A 16,295-nucleotide genomic window follows, 5' to 3' on the forward strand; every position below is an offset into this window, starting at 1 on the left:
TGCTCCGACCAACGCCGAATGTCAACTCCGCCAGCGCCCCCCGCAAATACATCAACTCCGGTGAACTCCAATCAATACCCCGTGATTACTCATTTCTCAGGATAACTGGCCCCGCTGACGTCGAGACCCTGCCATTTCTCATTCCAGCCCATGCCTGGATCTGTTGCATTGCCCACTTTGCCCTCCTCGGTCAGATTCTTGATATCACTCCAATACTCCAACTTCTTGCACTCGTTGTCCGCTGCCTCGACGGCTTTGAGCAGGTTGTTGATTCGGCGTTCCTCGGCTTCACCTTCAGGCTTTCCGTCTTTTTCGTGCTGTTCGCGGTGTTCTTTTGCAGCATCAAAACGGTCCATCAGCGTCGAGAGAAGTTGTCGGCGTGAGTTTTGAAAGATGAGCATGGACATGATTGCAGGAATCTGCACATGTTAGTGGGATGGAATTAAAGAAACGTGCGTGAGAAGTGTGTACCTGTTCTGCAAGGTAGTGTAGTTCCTCACCCCCATCGTTGATGAATTTGTGTATGTAAATAATCTTCTCGCGGTCGATTGCAGCAGCCTTCAACTTCCTCATCAATGTGGCAATATCTCTGATCTCTTCATCCAAGCTGGTTTGAGAGCTGTCCAACAGACCGCTGCCAGTGCCAAACGTCGTAGATCTAGCCAAGGTTGTACCGATGCTGAATTGCTCACCAAACATGCGTTCCTTCGCGTTTGCTCTGGTCTTGGGCGGCAATCTCTGCTTGACACGTCTTCGCAACCAACGCCGCCGGCGGACAAAACTATGAAACCACGGATGGTTCCCATGCCAGGCTGAGCTCTTGAACAAAAAATTGTATTGCCAGCCTTCCTCATCGACATCCAGGCTCATGTCCACATACCAAGTTTTCCAGTCCCATACCCAGCTCGGGTCAGGCACCTGTGCGTTTGTGATGTTGACAGCTGAGGGCTTGAACTTGGCATCTTGCCAGGGCGCAGGATCGATTCTTAGGTTCCAGAGCGCCTTGGAAGAGAAGAGCGGTATGCCGAACACGAACCAACCGCGCTGGTTTTCGTAGAGGATGTCGATGTGGGAGCTGGCATTCGTGAGCTGCTGCTCGGATTGTGTGACAGTCGTCGAAGGCGTATTATCGCCATTTGTGTGGTCAACGAGGCTTATTGGCTGGTCGGCCATGCTGTTAAGCTAGAGGTGTGTAGGAAGGAGGTCGAAGGCGGACGCCGTTGCTATCGCCGAGACATGAGGTCGATGTGGTCAGACAGGCGCGCCACGCTGCGTCTGGAGCTCCGGAGAGTTTGATTATCTTGTACGAGAAAACGAGGATCGATTCGTAGTGTATCGTTCGGGGTCGTGAATACGTTGCTGCGAAGGGTGCTAAGGTTGGTGTATAGGGGGTTCGTGGCCAGGACGATGCACGCACACCCGATCAATGTCAAACACCGCGCAACTAAATTGCAAGTCACGCTAAAGCTACGGAAAAACGGAAGTACCTTGGCAGAAGCAAAACTGCAGAATGAATGGCGTGTGGTGCCCAACAGTCATGATGCTTTTCGAGGAGTTCACTAGTTTGGCGATCTAGTTCGCACGCGCAGTTGGATCATCCAACTGCGCAGGAATTACGTCACACTAGCTGCGCTGCCTTGAAAGTCTTCCCCTCTTTCTTAACAGCGCTGATTCTTCATTTTTGATTTGCAAGTTCGCACAATCTAATTCCTCTTCAAATCCAAAAAAACCCCTTTCTCCAAAAAAATCATTTCAGTCAACATGTCTCGCAGATTCCTAACCTACGGTGGTCTTACTGCTCTTGGTGGAGCGACTTACTACCTCTACAACGCTGGAGGCGACCCGAAGCTTGCTGAGAAGAAAGCAGAACGTGCGTCGTCGAGCGTCGCTTTGAACAGAACGCAAACTGACTGATGCATAGACGATGCGGCGAATGCTACGCGCAGACTGAGAGGCGACTACCCTGGCCAGGACAAGGAAGCGAAGAAGGCAGCCGAGGAGGGTTACGAGGCAGTACGCGCCACCGCACAGCAATACGTAAGTTTGAAATAGCCTTGTCCTGTCTGCAACATGGCCCTTACGTCGACCAGGCCGACCAAGCCAAGGCGGAGGCGAATAGACTTGAAAAGAAGTTCGATGCTTACAGCGCCGATGCGAAAAAGCAGTACGAGCATGCAAAGGTACTTGCTGAACAAGAGCTACACCAAGCCGGCAAGCAGGTCAACGCAGCGGCGAACAAGTTTGATGCCGTCGTCGAGGACAAGGCGGCAAAGGCAACGGGCTGGTTCGGCGGCTGGTTTGGTGGTAGCAAGTAAAGCATGAGGCATGAGCGTGCTGTTGGCGTGGTGATGGTAAGACCAGAAGAGAGCAGAAGCATCCTTCTGGCACTTTGCATAAGCATTGGAGTACATGGGCGTCAGTTCCTTCATCTCGGTAGCATAATGTAATACTCATACATATACCACTGTTGGTTCTCCTGTCGTGTAGTGGTTCGCGTGCGTGTGTACGAGAAGCCAGCTGCATGGCGTTTGCGTGCAAGTGCGGGAGGAAGAGGAAGAACATGATATCATTCGATAGCAGAGAACTCTGCCTAACTCAGCGCGTCATTGTCCAGACGTGTATGGAGAAAAATGAGTGGTGGACGCGCTGCCATAGGGCGGGGCATTTACTCGTTTGGGTTTCAAATGGGTGGGGCTTTAGTTACGCGACGCGAACGCGCAACGCGTCGAGCGTCTCTCCTTCCTTCCTTTCTCTTCCCTGCTTTACATACCCCCTCTGCTCATATACTGCACCCCATCTCCTTTGCACCACAAAGTGACGCCCGCACGGCATATTTCTTATCGACATTGATCCACGTATCTTATTGCCGTACCATTCTCATCTCGATCTTCAACAATGTCGCCCATTGCTCCTGGCCAGCTTCCGGCCGAGCTCGTCAACCTTCTCGCACTCCACTCATCCTTTCTGACGGCCCTCTCACTGCATTACGCGCACAACGGCATCTCGACACCCGCAGATCTCCAGGCCTTGACTGCATCTACGACTCTGGTATGGCGCCAGCGCAAGGTCACTTACGATGACGTACGGCTGCTCATCGGCATCCTCGACCACGGCCCTTCTGGCTCCAACAACCCCTACTACCTATCCGACTATGGCCGTGGCAAGATTTGCATCGAGATTAAGGAAAACAGCCCAATGATGAACGGAATGACGCACATGAACGAACAAGGCCTGCAAGAAATGTTCAAGGAGGGTCTAGACACATTGTGGTCCCAATGGTGTGCATCGCAGCAGATGTCGACTCGACCTATTGCCGTACCCAAGCGTGGACGGGGACGCCCAAAGAAGACCGATGTCAAGCAAGCAACCATGGAGACTTTCCTCGATGACGCTTCCATCTCAAAGTTCCTCGGTCAACTTCCCCTTGCCGAGATCACCACATGCGAATCGCTTATCGTACTTGCACCATCACAAGAGAAAGGACGTAAGAGATTAAGGGAGTTCAAAGAAAGTGTCCAGCAAGGACGTGCACAAAAGAAGACAAGACCAGCGACAGGCAAAGAAAATGAGTCTACTACATGCCAAACCCAACAAACTCAACCTGCACAACCCAAGATCACCGAATTCGCTGCCGTTCGCAAAACCAATCTTCTCGACCGCATCCTCGCCAAACAAGAAGCCGCCAAAGCTGGACCTGCTGCTCCTAGTCCTGCTGAGCTCCAACGAAGAGCAGCACTCCAACGCACCCCAGAAGTTCTTGGCGTTCTCTCCCTCCTTTGTGCCAGCAAACCTGGATCTCGTGTTTCTTTCTCTACTACCGCTCTTCTACAGGCCCTACAAGGCTCCATCCGAACTCCTATCTCAAAAGATGAGGCAATGAAGTGTGTGGAAGTGTTGGCGAACGAGGTTGCACCAGGATATGTCTCCCTTGTCAGTATGGGAGCCATGTCTAGCGTGGTCATCAACCAGATGATGAGGCCCACGGACATCAAGAGCAGGCTTATAGCGCTGGGCGCATGATCACTATATCTTCTTTTTCTCACTTCATTTTTTGTACAACTATCGATTCCCATTGCCGGCGAGCAAAGCTTTAGCACTTTTCAGCGTGTTTCTTTTCGGCCTTTTTTTCATATCAGCCTTTTTTCAGCCGACCTGGTGAACGCAGCATTATACAGCATTCATGGGGGGGGGGGGGGGGGGGGTTCCTGTTTGTATAATGAACTATGCCTTTAATTCATGTATCAGATATCATTAATGACACTCTTGTGTGTACCATGTCTCTGCATTCATCATCTGACCTGTATTCCCTGTGATGTAAATAGGACGAGGAACGCACTCAAAACTCTCACGCCAATAACGTCAGGATTGCCAATCTCAAATTGGCAGCTTACCAGCATATCTGGCTTGCTAGCGCCAACCCAAGTAAAAAACCTTGCAACAGGAAAAAATCCCAGTCGCTTATCTAAACAGAGGTACCCACTCTTCCATCACCTTGCCAACATCCCAGCATCAATTACTCCAACTACATTCAATCTCCACACTGTAGCCTCCAATAACCTAATCCAAACATAACCACTTATCACAAATCGTTCAATCCCAAGACAACAAAAACAAAAAAATGTCGCCCTTCTCCAGTATGGCCCGCATGCTCCTAATCATGCACTCCCTCGTCAACATGGCCCTCGGCGCATACAGCTTCGTCAACACGCAAGAATACGCGGCTATAACCGGTGTAGAAGCTCCCGATCGGGCCTTACAATCAATTGGTAAAATCACCTTCTTTTTTTTCCCCTCTCCATAAACAACATCTAACTTACTTTTTTTCTCAACACCCACGTTGCTAACACCAACTGTGCGAAAAAAAAAGGTCTCGTTACCATAGCAGTGGGATGGTACCAACTTATGTTCACGCTGCAGGGAAACAGGCGTATGATGGCGTCTACGATACCGCTGAGATGCGGATTTGCAGCCGTCATGGCAATGTGGGATAAGACGCCGCTGGTCATGTATGAGCTTTGCGTGGTGTGGTTTTGTTTGCTTGCGGTATTTGCGTAGATTATTTTTCTCTCTACATAATCCAAATTCGGAAAGACATACCTACGGTGACCATATCTTTGTGGTACATATAACATGAGAATGACAAAAGAAAAAAAAAGAGGGGGGAGGGGAGATATCTAGCTCCACTTCACAGTCCCGCCAGCCTTTTCTTCAAGACTCCATCCGCCATATGTATCTACAAATCCTTCTCGCGTCAGATATTCCTTATGCTCCTCGCTCCTCCATGCCAGTACTGAGCCGAGCTTCCAGCTCGTGTCTAGCTTGTCCAACACCAGCTCTACAAGCTGCACATTCTCGGGCTGTTGCACTTGGGGTTTCGCCAGGATAGCGGTAAGTTCTTCCTTTGTTGCCGCGCGGTGGAACGAGGAGGCCGGGTCCGGGTGGTGGTATAGGGGGAGGAGGTGAGAGTAGTTGTGAGGGACGATGTCGTTATATGCTATAAATTGTAAGAATTCGTGGGTAAAAAGAAAGAGAGACGAAGGGGTTTGATAGAAAAGAAAGATACTTACGTTGTCGAGCACCCCAGATCAACCGCTCAATGGTATATCCCTCGTTGTTAATGACAAATATCACAGCCTTGCACTTTGCCTTGATCATGGTGCCAACCTCCTGGATTGTCAATGCCATGGATCCGTCGCCAGTGAATAGTAATGTCCTTCCCTTGTTGCGCTTGTTCGCTGTCTCTAGCTCCCTCCTTGCCAGATCGGCGCCTAGTGTGGCTGCAGTCGCAAAACCAATGCTGCCGTAGTATATTTGCGTTATGAGAGTAATGTCTTTGGGGAAGGTGATGTCGCCGATTCCGGGGTTCGAGGTACCTGTTTCGCTGATGACGACGTCACCGGATTTGATGAAGGCTTCTATCGTGGGCCAGAGCCAGGATTGCGTAAGGTGCTTGGCGTCGGCGTCTAGAGGGGTGCGCGGAGGGGGAAGCTGTGGCTTGGCTATGGAATGTTGGGCTGGTGAAGGGAGAGAAGCAGATAGAGCGGCGAGGAGCGGTTGTATGAAGGTGGATGGATATGATGTGCCTTTGACCTGAATTTCATCTTTATCAGTACTAACCACTGTAAAATTAAGAACAGAGACTAGAAGAGACATAGCAGACTTACAAAAACATCAAAAGGATTGATGTGGATCACTTTCCCTTCGTCTAACTGTCTCGAGAAACCAGCCGAGTTGGTGTCACATGGGACATATCCCAGCGTTATGACCAAATCAGCTGCTTTTGCAACTTCCTTGACACCTGGAGTACTAATCTCACCATTCCATACCCCAACAAATGTCTCTTCGGTCTCGTCAACAATACCTTTGCCCATGTTTGTTGAAAAGAACGGAACATTGAGCTTCTTGACTACCTGTTGAGCTTCGGTGATGGCACCGAACCGGTGCACAAGCGCATCTACTACGATGGTTGGTTGTTTAGCCTCAGCGATCGCACTAGTAATGGCATTGATTGCCTTTTCCTGTGCTTTCTCGTCGATTTGTGGGGCCAGGTCGATTTTCTTGTCGAGTAGACTCTTGTCCACCAACTCGGCACTTAGATCCAACGGCAAGAAAATGTATACTGGCCCGCTCTTGATCACACACTCTCGGAGTACGTGGTCAATCTCACTTGGTGCATTTTCAATGTCCCAGAGCTCTGCAGCGGCAAATCGTAGCCCCTCACTAGCTTTATTGTATACCTGGTGATTTGGCTTCGAGCCAATGCTGTGATGAATCATCATATGATTCTTCTGCATTGTGCGCGTAGTTTGCCCAACGACATGGATCACCTTTACGTTCTCAGACATGCTGCCCGCAATACCATTCAGTGCGCTCAATTCACCGACACCATGAGTGGTGACAAAGCATCCGGGGACGTTCTTTATGCGGGCATAGCCGTCTGCGGCATAAGATGCATTCAGCTCATTTTGGTTGCCAGTCCACTTCAGGCCATCGACATGGAAAATTTGGTCGAGAAATTGGAGGTTGAAGTCGCCTGGTACACCGAAAATCGTGTCAACACCAATTTGATGGATACGTTCCCACATGTAACGCCCGAGGGGGATTTTGTTCTCCGCCATGATGGGTACGCCTAGCTGTCGCTCTGCTCTAATGTTGTTACAAAGTCGACAAAGTTTCTGTTGTCTTGGAGATCGTTAGTGCGTTGGCCTAAGGGTATTGTAGGGCGTGATACGTAGCCGGTAACCCTGGCAAACGTACGTACCGTAAATTTGACTCCGCAAAGACTTGGGTGTGACAATGTATGTAAGCGATATCTTGGATGACGACAAGAATAATACACAACTAGAAATAAATACACAATAGCAACAAAGGTCAAGTAGTTTCGAGCTAGGGCGCGTAGGGCGTGATGATTGACAACCGCGGGTCGGTTGGAGACGGTTAGTTGATACGTAGTGTACGTAGTGCGGGGAGCGGGGAGCGGCCTTGCATCGGAATGTATCAGCTGGGCTCGGAACACCAACTGCGTTCGGAACACAAGCACGCTCGGAGCACGGCACCACGGGAACACGTTGATTGTGACAAGTATCACACCGAAAGAGCGTCACTGGAGATACGTCGAAAGGTTACAGAACGGAGCATGTTTTATTTGTTCTAATTAGGCACTTGCTTCTGTCCCTGCAACTGAGTGCTTCTCCGCATCCTTGAAGCTCGCCATCTTAAAGTCATACAGCAGCTCAAAATCTGCTTTCGGGTCGCCTTCAAAAGGCTTAAAGTCTACAATGAGTGATTCCTTGACTGCAAAGACGGCATCATCTTTAAGGTATTTGCTCTTGCGGTCGAAAATCTGCGTAACGATGGGCTTGTAGCCAGGCGCCGTGAGCTTATGCTTGGTTAGTCTATTGCTTCCAACGCGTCCTTGTACTCCTCTCAGTCATGTGCTTCACTTCACTTACCAAGAAATGGGTATGTGCCGGTCGCATGTGGTGTCTATCGAGCGCTTTTAGGACCTTTCCCGCTGGACCATCGAAAGGAATAGGATATGGCAAAGGCCGCAAACAGTAAAAGCTGTATGCCCCGTCCGGTCCGGTTTTGAACCTTCCCCTGAGGTTCATATCTGGTTGGTCGGGGTCCTGCTGCTCATACAACCCGTTTGGTGCCGCGTGCCAGACGTCTACTACTGCACCTTCGATGGGCTTTCCAGTTTTGAAGTCGGTGACTGTTCCATGCATCCAAGTACGGTTGCCTTGTTCGTTGAGTTCCTTTGACACGATACAAGATCCCATGGCTAGCTCCGGTGCGTTTTCTCGGTAGAAGGGACCCAATATGGCAGTAGAGGTAGGTTCATCTGCAGCTGTGGAAGCGAGCTTGTACGTTATCTCATCGACAAGAGACTCGAGGCCGAGAACATCGCAAAGCAGCTGGCCTTCATTGCGTTTAGAGTCGGACATGCGACCTGCTTCATTCATCTAGCCACCCGTGGTATGTGTTAGATAGAGTGCAGGCTAGATGCGTAGCCTAAGAAAGCGTCTAGACGTACCAGTTGTACACCTGCCATCCACTCATCAACCGTAAGCTCATTCTCTCTCGCGAAATCATGCAGATGCCGTATCAACCCCGCAGCGAGCTGTCGGACCCTAGGAGTAGCATTGGGCCCTGTCGCATTGATCACTGCATCTGTAAAGTTTGGGCTGAACTTGTGTTCCTTGCTGCCAGATGCTGCTGAATTTCTTTCACTCATCTTTCTTGTCTTGGTGGTTTGTATAGTATGTAATGCTAGTGTATGAAGATCAAGAGATGTGGCGTCTTTAAATACACACTGCAATTGCTTTGCATGGCAGAACCAACTCCGAAGTAAGCTGATAGTAAATAACTAATGAAACGTGATCAAGACCCGCCAACCGGGAACATATCGGCAGCTCTTATGCGCACTAGCGCAAACCAGACGCAGATAGCTACCAAGTTCTCGACAGACATGTACTCGCCACAGCGCGGCGCGGGACAATATTGGATGGCGGGGTCGTAGAGTGATGCTTTGCAAAGTACCGATAGGAGTTTACGCCAGGGATAGCACTTACCCGAGCCAGGTGCACTATCCGATGCCAAAAGTTACAGTTAGCCGGCGAATCCCAATAGGCGCAATGCGAAAATTTGGTAGTCAGCATTAGCTTAGCAACTAGGGAATGGGGCTGCTGGTTGACGTAAAGAGTAATGCTACGTAAACATGCTCTCGGTTGACCGACGAAGTCGGAGATAAGAAGGCCCAACACCACCAATATCATCATACTTGTCATTCACTTGGGTACCGTCAACATCAAGAGTGTATTTGTCTAGTCTAAGTTTTATTGAAAACCATATTGCCGTAGTGCTGATATTGGGTAGTAAAGGTGGCTCGTCTTGGTGGACTAGCCTGCTTGGCCTAGGTTTTCCGGCTTCATCGATCGACTGAGAGACATGCACACATTGCCCGGCACGTTTCCAAGGCCACTTTCTGCTATTTTAGGAGGTTCGATGCACATTCAGATATTGAGTATTAAAAAGACCAGATAACTCAGCCTCCGTGATCACTTCAAATGCTCGTGAAAGACTGCAACAGCAATCCGTATTGCACCAAAAAAAATAATCCAAGCGCCTATGGGAATACCTTAGGTTCCTCAATCACTGTCATCATCCACCCTAGCCCGTTTTGTTGACCTACCTTCGGGCTCTTGGATGCCGTATCGCTTTTCACCCTTCTTCTCACCCCGAACCTCGTCAATCATCTGATTAATGTTAAAAGGGTCGTCGGTATCCTTCTCGAACTGGACAGGCCCATCTCGAGCTTCTTGTAGATCAGCACCCTTGAAGCCTTCCTTCGCCTTGCCCAGAACTTCAAATTTGCTCGTCTTTGTGAGTCTGTCGTACGTCTGCCCGTCATCCTCTCCGTCGTCTTGTTGTACATTCGGGCGATAGATGCTGCTTATTGCGTCTTGAGCGGCGAAAAGAGGCTTGTCATAATGATTATCCTCGTTGAAACCAGCATTGAATCCACTAGACTGGTTGAATAACCGAGCATCGTACATGGACTCTCCGCTTTGTGTTGGCTTTGCCAGGCCAAGAGCAACCTTCTCTGAGATATCACGGTTCTGTTCGCGAGCAAGCATCTGAATCTTGCGCTCATTGCCCATGCGCGACTGGCGGAGTTCACGCTGCAAATCCTCGCGACGTTCTTTGCGTGCGTCCATTCGCTTCCGCACCTCTTCCTCCTCCGAGTCTGTTTCTGAATCGCTCTGTGATCGCCTTCGGGAGGCGTTCGCACGGTCTTCTCGAGCCTGTTTTGCCAAGTTGCGCAGGTGCTCCTCCTTTTGCAGCTTTTCTTTCTCTGCCAAGCGCTGTTGCATGATGGCGCGCTGCTTGACTTCCTCTCGAGCGTGTCTGTCTGCAGCCTGCAGAGCCTCGCCGAATTGCGCAAACTTATCGTTGATTGTGATGTCCTGGAGACCCCGCCCATCAGCTGCCAGACGTTTATCTAGAGGTACTGTGTAGCCCTTGGGGTTCTTCCAGTTACTAATGGGAGGCGGAATCTTCCACATCTCTTGATCTTCGGCGGTCAGTTTTCGTGGTGGAGAGTGGAGAACGGGCGGCGGGGGAGATGGCGGTCCACGAGGAATACGTTTGTGCTTGAATTTTGGTGGTTCCATAGGATCGATCTGTCGCTGTTGAATCTTGAAGATGCGCGTCTTTCCTTGGGCCTCGCCCATCTGTGCGGTCGGAGTGTATCGCACAAAGGTGGGCTCATCGTCTTTCCTACCCTGTACATTCTTTGGTCGCTGTGCAGCAGTCTGTCCTGCCACCAGGGCCATGAGTGCTTGTTCTGTCTTTTCCTTTGTTGCCTGTACCACTTCCTGGCTCGGACGCGACAAATCCAGCTCGCCGGCATCTGCCCGTTGACGCAGCGGGATCAAGTCTTTGAAGCTCGCCTGTACGATCCTTGAGTCGCCATGCCCGCGCCTCGCAATCTCATCGTATTTGGTCTTGCCCTCGCCGTCGACTCTCCTGACGAGAGCATTGGATGTGGATGGTGTGCCCTTCTTGCCCATATCCAGTGGATACTGCGCGACGTGAACCTCTGGAAACGCGCCTCCATCGCCAAAGTCCTCGGGTGCGCGGGGCCGCCAACTTTGCCTGCTGCCGTATGCGGGTGGGCCATTCTGCCTTCGTGCGACCTGCGCTTCATACTGCTCGGAGCTCAGCACACGCGTGCTGTTGGTGAGTTCCTCCTCCTCACCCGAATATTTCGGCTTGGGCAGCGACTTGGACAGCGTCGCGACAGACATGTTTGATGTTGATGGGGGGACAGAGTTGGGTATCGCGACTGGAGAGATGTGCCTGGGCAGAGGCGATGGCAAGACAAGATTATTTCGTCGGGCTTGTTCTGCCGGGACCGCGTCACGTGATCTGGAGCCTGGCGGGATGGCAGCAGGATGGCGGGAGGCGCCATGGAGATGTGCCTCGAGCCTTCACCGGAGTTCCCACTGGGCCTCCACCCTCGTGCATTCATACGCAGCCAGTGAGCCTGTGCCAAGTATCATGTTTTTTCTGGATTCATGTCCCGGGTACGCGTACGACTACAGTACATACGGACCGAGGGTTTGTTTGGCGTCTGTCTCTTACACCAATGCCAATCTCCTTTTATACACACTACACTACACTACCAGGCTTGCATGAAGCATAAATCCGCAGAAACATCAGTGCCATGTCGGCCGTGCCAGCTCGCTTATGCGCGCTCCGTGGATGGCATCACTGCCCGGGGATAGGGAATGCAGGAACAGGGTCGGTCACGACAGCCAGTCTGCAGCGCTCGCCCAATGCGGCTTCGCTTGTCGCCTCGAGATGGGACGGGACAAAAAGAAAGCAGGCGCTGGAGAAGCAGCGGTGTGTGCTTCGCTCAGGAGGAGGGTAAGATTAGGCGTGAGCAGAAGCTCATTTAAGAGCGAGGGACGGCGAGTCAGCCGGCAGACGGGGTTGCAGACGTGAGCAGCAGCGCGCAATCGCTGGGTCGTAGTGTAGATGGCCGCCCGTCCGGACGTTGAGCACACGGTCCCTCCCGGGCTGGTAACGATGGAGGCGGTGGAAAAGTTTAGTAGTGCTTGGAGGGCGGGTACAGCGGGTGCTATAGGTGATGGAGGGCGGGTATAGCATAGGGCTGGCTGCACATCATTCGCTCTCTTGAGGGGGCAGTGTGCCATGTCGTGTAAAGGCCCGGCCACCCTAGCAGCAAATGGGCCAAGGTCGAGAATACTGGCCATGTGCAGTGCCGCAGCGTCCCAGCATCTTCCTTTGAACAGCAAAGGGAGCATGTGCAATTTACCAAGGCGTACGCGCAGTCTGTGGGCCCCCTTCGTAGCAGCCATGGCAGGCTGAGTGTGCGCGCTGAAACGTTGCCCGTCATCCCTGTCTGGTGTGTGCCAGCGCACCTGGATTCCTGCAGCCATGCCGACCCATTCTCGGAAATCGTCTGGAGGAGCCTTACAACAACAACACCAGCAGCAGCAGAACCAGCACCCGCCGCCGCCCCGTCAACCACAACCACAACCACCACAACACGACCCCTCCCGGCGCAACACGCTGACCGCGCACACGTCGCCCGCCCCCAAGCCCACACGCCAGCGCACAAACACAAACCCCGAGCCCCCGACCCTGCTACGTCTGCCCTCGACCACCTCGACCTCGTCCGCTGCCGCACGTCGGCCCCCGGCCTCCCATAGTGCCCATGGCATAGACAATTCGCGCGGCCCTCCCGTCACCCTAGTTACGCGCAGTCGGTCCTCGCAGAATCCCGCCGATCTCACCTATGCGCACCAGCAGTTCTCTCCCACCGCACTGGCATCGCACACTGGCCCGACCCCGTTGAGCAAGCGACGCGGGGAGGAAGAAACGGCCAACTGGAACGGTCCCCCGCAAAAACAACTCCACCACATACCACAACAAACAGGCACCACGGCGTCTCCAAGCCTTCTGCGCCCGCCCGCCCCTCGACGCAATTCCACCGCCAGCTCCCGGCCTCCGCCTCGACGAATGGCCAGCTCCACCGAGTCGTCCGAATACGGCTCTGGCCCCCGCAGCCGGATGGAGGACTACCATGCGGCGCACAGCGGACGGGGAGCGCCTGCGCCTGTGACTCCAGGCACAGATGGCGAGAAGGAGGACCTGTTCCTAAACATTGCCGCGGATAGTGCGCCCAAGCAGCAACAGCAGCAGCAGCAGCGCCCAGCAGAGACCACGGCGCGGATTGACCGGTTGAAGGTGAGACCACCCAGTCTTCAAGATGTGTTCGGATTGCAGCGACATGCGCGTACCATGGCCGCTCGACTCTGGCCGTTTCCCAGCGTAGCTGAATCATTTGTCCCCCATGCGCCGTCAACACTATGTACAGGAAGCTGACCACCACAGTCTCGAGTCGCCCGCATAAATGAACGACAGTCATACCCATCAGCTCTACAGACACCTTCGCCGTCGCAGTCAAGCTCTGTCACGGCAACCTCGAGTCGTATTCCCTCTGTCGTAGACGCCAGGCCAAGCGGTCTCCGTCGGGGCTCGCTCCTGCCCACTCCCTCGCGCTATGAGCGGTCCCAAAATTCTCCAGCACCTGAATCAGCACACCGGACACCTCAACTATCGCACAAGGTATCTTTGAGTTCAGTACGGAGGGATTCGGATCTCTCACCGCGCGACTTCCTGGCCCAGTTCTCCTCAACAAGGCGCGCATCTCAGCCAGACGTCACACCCCCAAGTCGCACACCCCTCCAGCCATATCGGCCATCGAATCTTTCCCATGAACCACGCACACCTCACATAGAGACATCATTTGAGGCTGCTTCGCGCGCCGACGGTACCGAATCGCATGGCTCTACGGGACCTGCAGCGTCCGTATGGGACGAACTGGATGAACTCAAGTCCCGGATACGCAAGATTGAAATGGGAGGCAAGATACCTTCAACATCGGGCGCAATTGTATCTCAAGCGTCGGCAGATCGCCCACGGACAGCAAATACTTCAGCTACGACTGTGTCTTCATCGCCAAACCAACAGCGAAAGGCGAACCTCTCTCCTTCTGACTCTACAGTCGGCGCTCTTACCCCTAACGGCAGCAGCAATAACAACAAAACCCATCCGCTTTTGAGGGAGGCGCTAGCCAAGGCCCGACAACACATATCACCAGCAGTGTATCGCACGTTGGAAGCAACAGCACAGGAGGCATTAGCACTTGCTGAAATGAGCGGCAGTGCTGGTCCTCAGGGCACGCTTCATTCGGCAAGCACCATCGCCAATGGTGCAGTCGTGTCTGACCGCCAAGTCCGGCGCAAAGCTGACAACCTTTGCCGGAGTTTGACCGAACTGTGCATAGCTCTGTGTGACACCAAGACAGGCTTTGCCAGTCCTGCTTTTCGGTCAAGTACAGCCACGATTTCTCGTCGGCCAAGCGTTCAGTTCAACGGCGAATCACCAACCATACGAGAAAGTATCGAACCCGAGAGCAACACATTGTCTGGTGTTAGTCCCAGCAGAGCAATGTCTCGCATAGAAGCTCGAAGGAGCAGTATGCTTGCCGTTGGAACGGGGGGTAATCAACGGGAAACCAGTCAAGAGCCCTACGATGACAGGCACCTCGCATCACGACTCCAGCGAGCAGGCACAAGTCTTCATCGTGCACGCAAGAGTGCTGAAGAAGATGACGATGACACAATATTATTCCGCGCACCATCTCGTGCAATGACGTCGATTGACTTCCGGTCGCGGCAACAACAAAATGAGAGCAACCGGTACAGCACCGGTCGGCAGATTGGTTCTCGCGAGCCAATGTCTGACCTGCAGCCATCACCTGCTATTCAGACGACATCGCATCTTCGTCGGCCAAGTGTTTCGAGCAGTACACCGTCGAATGAGCACAGTCTCTTGTTCCGTGATCAGAATCGGTTCGGCCACAATCTAGGCCGAGAGGGATCTCCAGCCCATTTCGAGAAGCCCTTATCCGCCGGTCTACGAGCTAGAACGCAATTGAGCGTTGCCCGAAACCCAAGCAACCGACATTCAGTGGGTGGCATAACGGATCTCGGTCGCAATGTAAGCCTTGGTAGAAGGCTGAGAGGATCCAGCACTGGAGAGTGAGTAGACTAGAAGCTCCATAGACTGTTCCAGCACGGAGCGGACGTTGCACGCATGGCATGATTTAGAAACGCGGGTCAGTCAAAAGCTTGATTTTCACACGCGGCAAATGCCTGAGAAGAGTTCTCAGAGTAAGCGGACGCAGCAGTGTTACAAACGTGTTCCTGGAAAGACAGATACGGAATGTTTGTCGTTGATTTCTTTCTTTTTTTTCCTTTGCATTTTCTTTGTTCTTTCCAGCATCTTCAAGGAGCATCTGTGGGGATTGTATAGGCGCCGAAAAGTCGTTATGGCACTTGGCAGCATGAACTATATAGGGGGGTTGGGCTGAGTGCTTGTTATCCAAGAGCCATCGAGGGTTATCATGCGCGGTAGGCGCAGCTGGTCCTCCGTCACCGGCACTCTCTTCACACAGCTGATAACCGTTCGGTGTCTTTTGTTCTCTTTTTGTGTGTGTGTGTGTGCGTGGTTTTTTTCCTTGATAGTCCATATACCACTACGTATTCTCTTGCACTTTTCTTTGCATTTGTAAATAGTATCACCTTTTTCGAGAACTGTTTTACTGTGCTCATCTACGTATGTTCCGTGTGAGTGAAAGTGCGCTTTGGGAGGTAATTTCCCTCTTTCTGAATTCTCTTGTAGGCGATTGGACAGTGATACAGTCAACGTATTCAGGTTGGGCAAGCGCTTTGTCACCTTCTTGTTGCTACATGGAGCGACTGCGCGAATGAGGGCTGTTGTTAAGATGTTGATAACGCATCTGCATATTACAAGGTAACCGCAACCTTGTCTCAACACATGTCTCTCACGATTAATGTGCGGAGCAGGCGTTAGGCGGCTATCACTCGGAACAATGCTCAGTACCTTGGTTCTCACTCTCAGTGCCACAGAGACACGTGCAGTGATATCACTTAATTGTACACGCCGCGCACATAGTCGCTTAACAGCCCGAATCATGATAATCGCTTTACGGATTCTCGCAAATATGATTGGTGTGACGTAATATAGAGACCACTGGGGAGTGGTCTGATTGTACATAGCAACGGCACTCTATGGCTTCCTCAACTATGGATGCCTCTAGAGACTGGGGAATCAGCAAGCTCGCATAACCAAATCTAAATATATTTGGGGGATTGACTCACGCATATTCCCAC

The 16,295-nt window shown here is 52.1% G+C and overlaps 5 protein-coding genes across 5 annotated transcripts; 2 read left to right on the top strand and 3 right to left on the bottom strand.

Moving 5' to 3' along the window:
* Positions 1-89: 89 nt before the first annotated feature.
* Positions 90-1,173, bottom strand: PSV08DRAFT_183778 (uncharacterized protein; the record flags this gene model as incomplete). The annotated part of the gene is made up of 2 exons (XM_014227729.2): positions 90-419; positions 472-1,173. 2 exons carry the CDS (start codon positions 1,171-1,173, stop codon positions 90-92), a joined length of 1,032 nt encoding a protein of 343 aa, XP_014083204.1.
* A 363-nt stretch (positions 1,174-1,536) lies between these two features.
* Positions 1,537-4,027, top strand: PSV08DRAFT_403383 (uncharacterized protein). Its single transcript, XM_066093655.1, has 5 exons — positions 1,537-1,870; positions 1,922-2,037; positions 2,091-2,311; positions 2,488-2,618; positions 3,017-4,027. The coding sequence occupies exons 1-5, from the start codon at positions 1,762-1,764 to the stop codon at positions 4,018-4,020; spliced, it is 1,581 nt and encodes a 526-aa protein (XP_065948807.1). The 5' UTR covers positions 1,537-1,761; the 3' UTR covers positions 4,021-4,027.
* Positions 4,028-5,033: 1,006 nt separating this feature from the next.
* Positions 5,034-7,411, bottom strand: PSV08DRAFT_403384 (thiamine diphosphate-binding protein). The gene is made up of 4 exons (XM_014227726.2): positions 7,262-7,411; positions 6,165-7,182; positions 5,568-6,090; positions 5,034-5,494 (listed from the first exon to the last, which is right to left on the bottom strand). The coding sequence occupies exons 2-4, from the start codon at positions 7,116-7,118 to the stop codon at positions 5,175-5,177; spliced, it is 1,797 nt and encodes a 598-aa protein (XP_014083201.1). The 5' UTR covers positions 7,119-7,182; positions 7,262-7,411; the 3' UTR covers positions 5,034-5,174.
* A 214-nt stretch (positions 7,412-7,625) lies between these two features.
* Positions 7,626-11,316, bottom strand: PSV08DRAFT_206104 (transcriptional regulator cwf13). Its single transcript, XM_014227725.2, has 4 exons — positions 9,691-11,316; positions 8,537-8,843; positions 7,953-8,465; positions 7,626-7,879 (listed from the first exon to the last, which is right to left on the bottom strand). The coding sequence occupies exons 1-4, from the start codon at positions 11,310-11,312 to the stop codon at positions 7,655-7,657; spliced, it is 2,667 nt and encodes an 888-aa protein (XP_014083200.2). The 5' UTR covers positions 11,313-11,316; the 3' UTR covers positions 7,626-7,654.
* A 1,152-nt stretch (positions 11,317-12,468) lies between these two features.
* Positions 12,469-15,144, top strand: PSV08DRAFT_184366 (uncharacterized protein; the record flags this gene model as incomplete). Its single annotated transcript, XM_014227723.1, has 2 exons — positions 12,469-13,281; positions 13,480-15,144. The coding sequence occupies 2 exons, from the start codon at positions 12,469-12,471 to the stop codon at positions 15,142-15,144; spliced, it is 2,478 nt and encodes an 825-aa protein (XP_014083198.1).
* Between the last annotated feature and the right edge of the window lie 1,151 nt (positions 15,145-16,295).

The sequence above is a fragment of the Bipolaris maydis genome (assembly GCF_028858645.1).
Source record: "Bipolaris maydis strain C4 unplaced genomic scaffold PSV08scaffold_10, whole genome shotgun sequence".
Lineage (NCBI taxonomy): Eukaryota > Fungi > Ascomycota > Dothideomycetes > Pleosporales > Pleosporaceae > Bipolaris > Bipolaris maydis.

Coding starts and splice junctions, on each gene's coding strand:
- PSV08DRAFT_403383 (XM_066093655.1), top strand. CDS start 1,762: ATGTCTCGCAGATTCCTAACCTACGGTGGTCTTACTGCTCTTGGTGGA. Junction 1,871..1,921: donor TGCTGAGAAGAAAGCAGAAC/GTGCGTCGTCGA, acceptor ACTGATGCATAG/ACGATGCGGCGAATGCTACG. Junction 2,619..3,016: donor GCGCGTCATTGTCCAGACGT/GTATGGAGAAAA, acceptor CGACACCCGCAG/ATCTCCAGGCCTTGACTGCA.
- PSV08DRAFT_403384 (XM_014227726.2), bottom strand. CDS start 7,118: ATGGCGGAGAACAAAATCCCCCTCGGGCGTTACATGTGGGAACGTATC. Junction 6,091..6,164: donor TCAATCCTTTTGATGTTTTT/GTAAGTCTGCTA, acceptor GATGAAATTCAG/GTCAAAGGCACATCATATCC. Junction 5,495..5,567: donor GATCTGGGGTGCTCGACAAC/GTAAGTATCTTT, acceptor TACAATTTATAG/CATATAACGACATCGTCCCT.
- PSV08DRAFT_206104 (XM_014227725.2), bottom strand. CDS start 11,312: ATGTCTGTCGCGACGCTGTCCAAGTCGCTGCCCAAGCCGAAATATTCG. Junction 8,844..9,690: donor ATCCAAGAGCCCGAAGGTAG/GTCAACAAAACG, acceptor CTTACTTCGGAG/TTGGTTCTGCCATGCAAAGC. Junction 7,880..7,952: donor CGGCACATACCCATTTCTTG/GTAAGTGAAGTG, acceptor ACCAAGCATAAG/CTCACGGCGCCTGGCTACAA.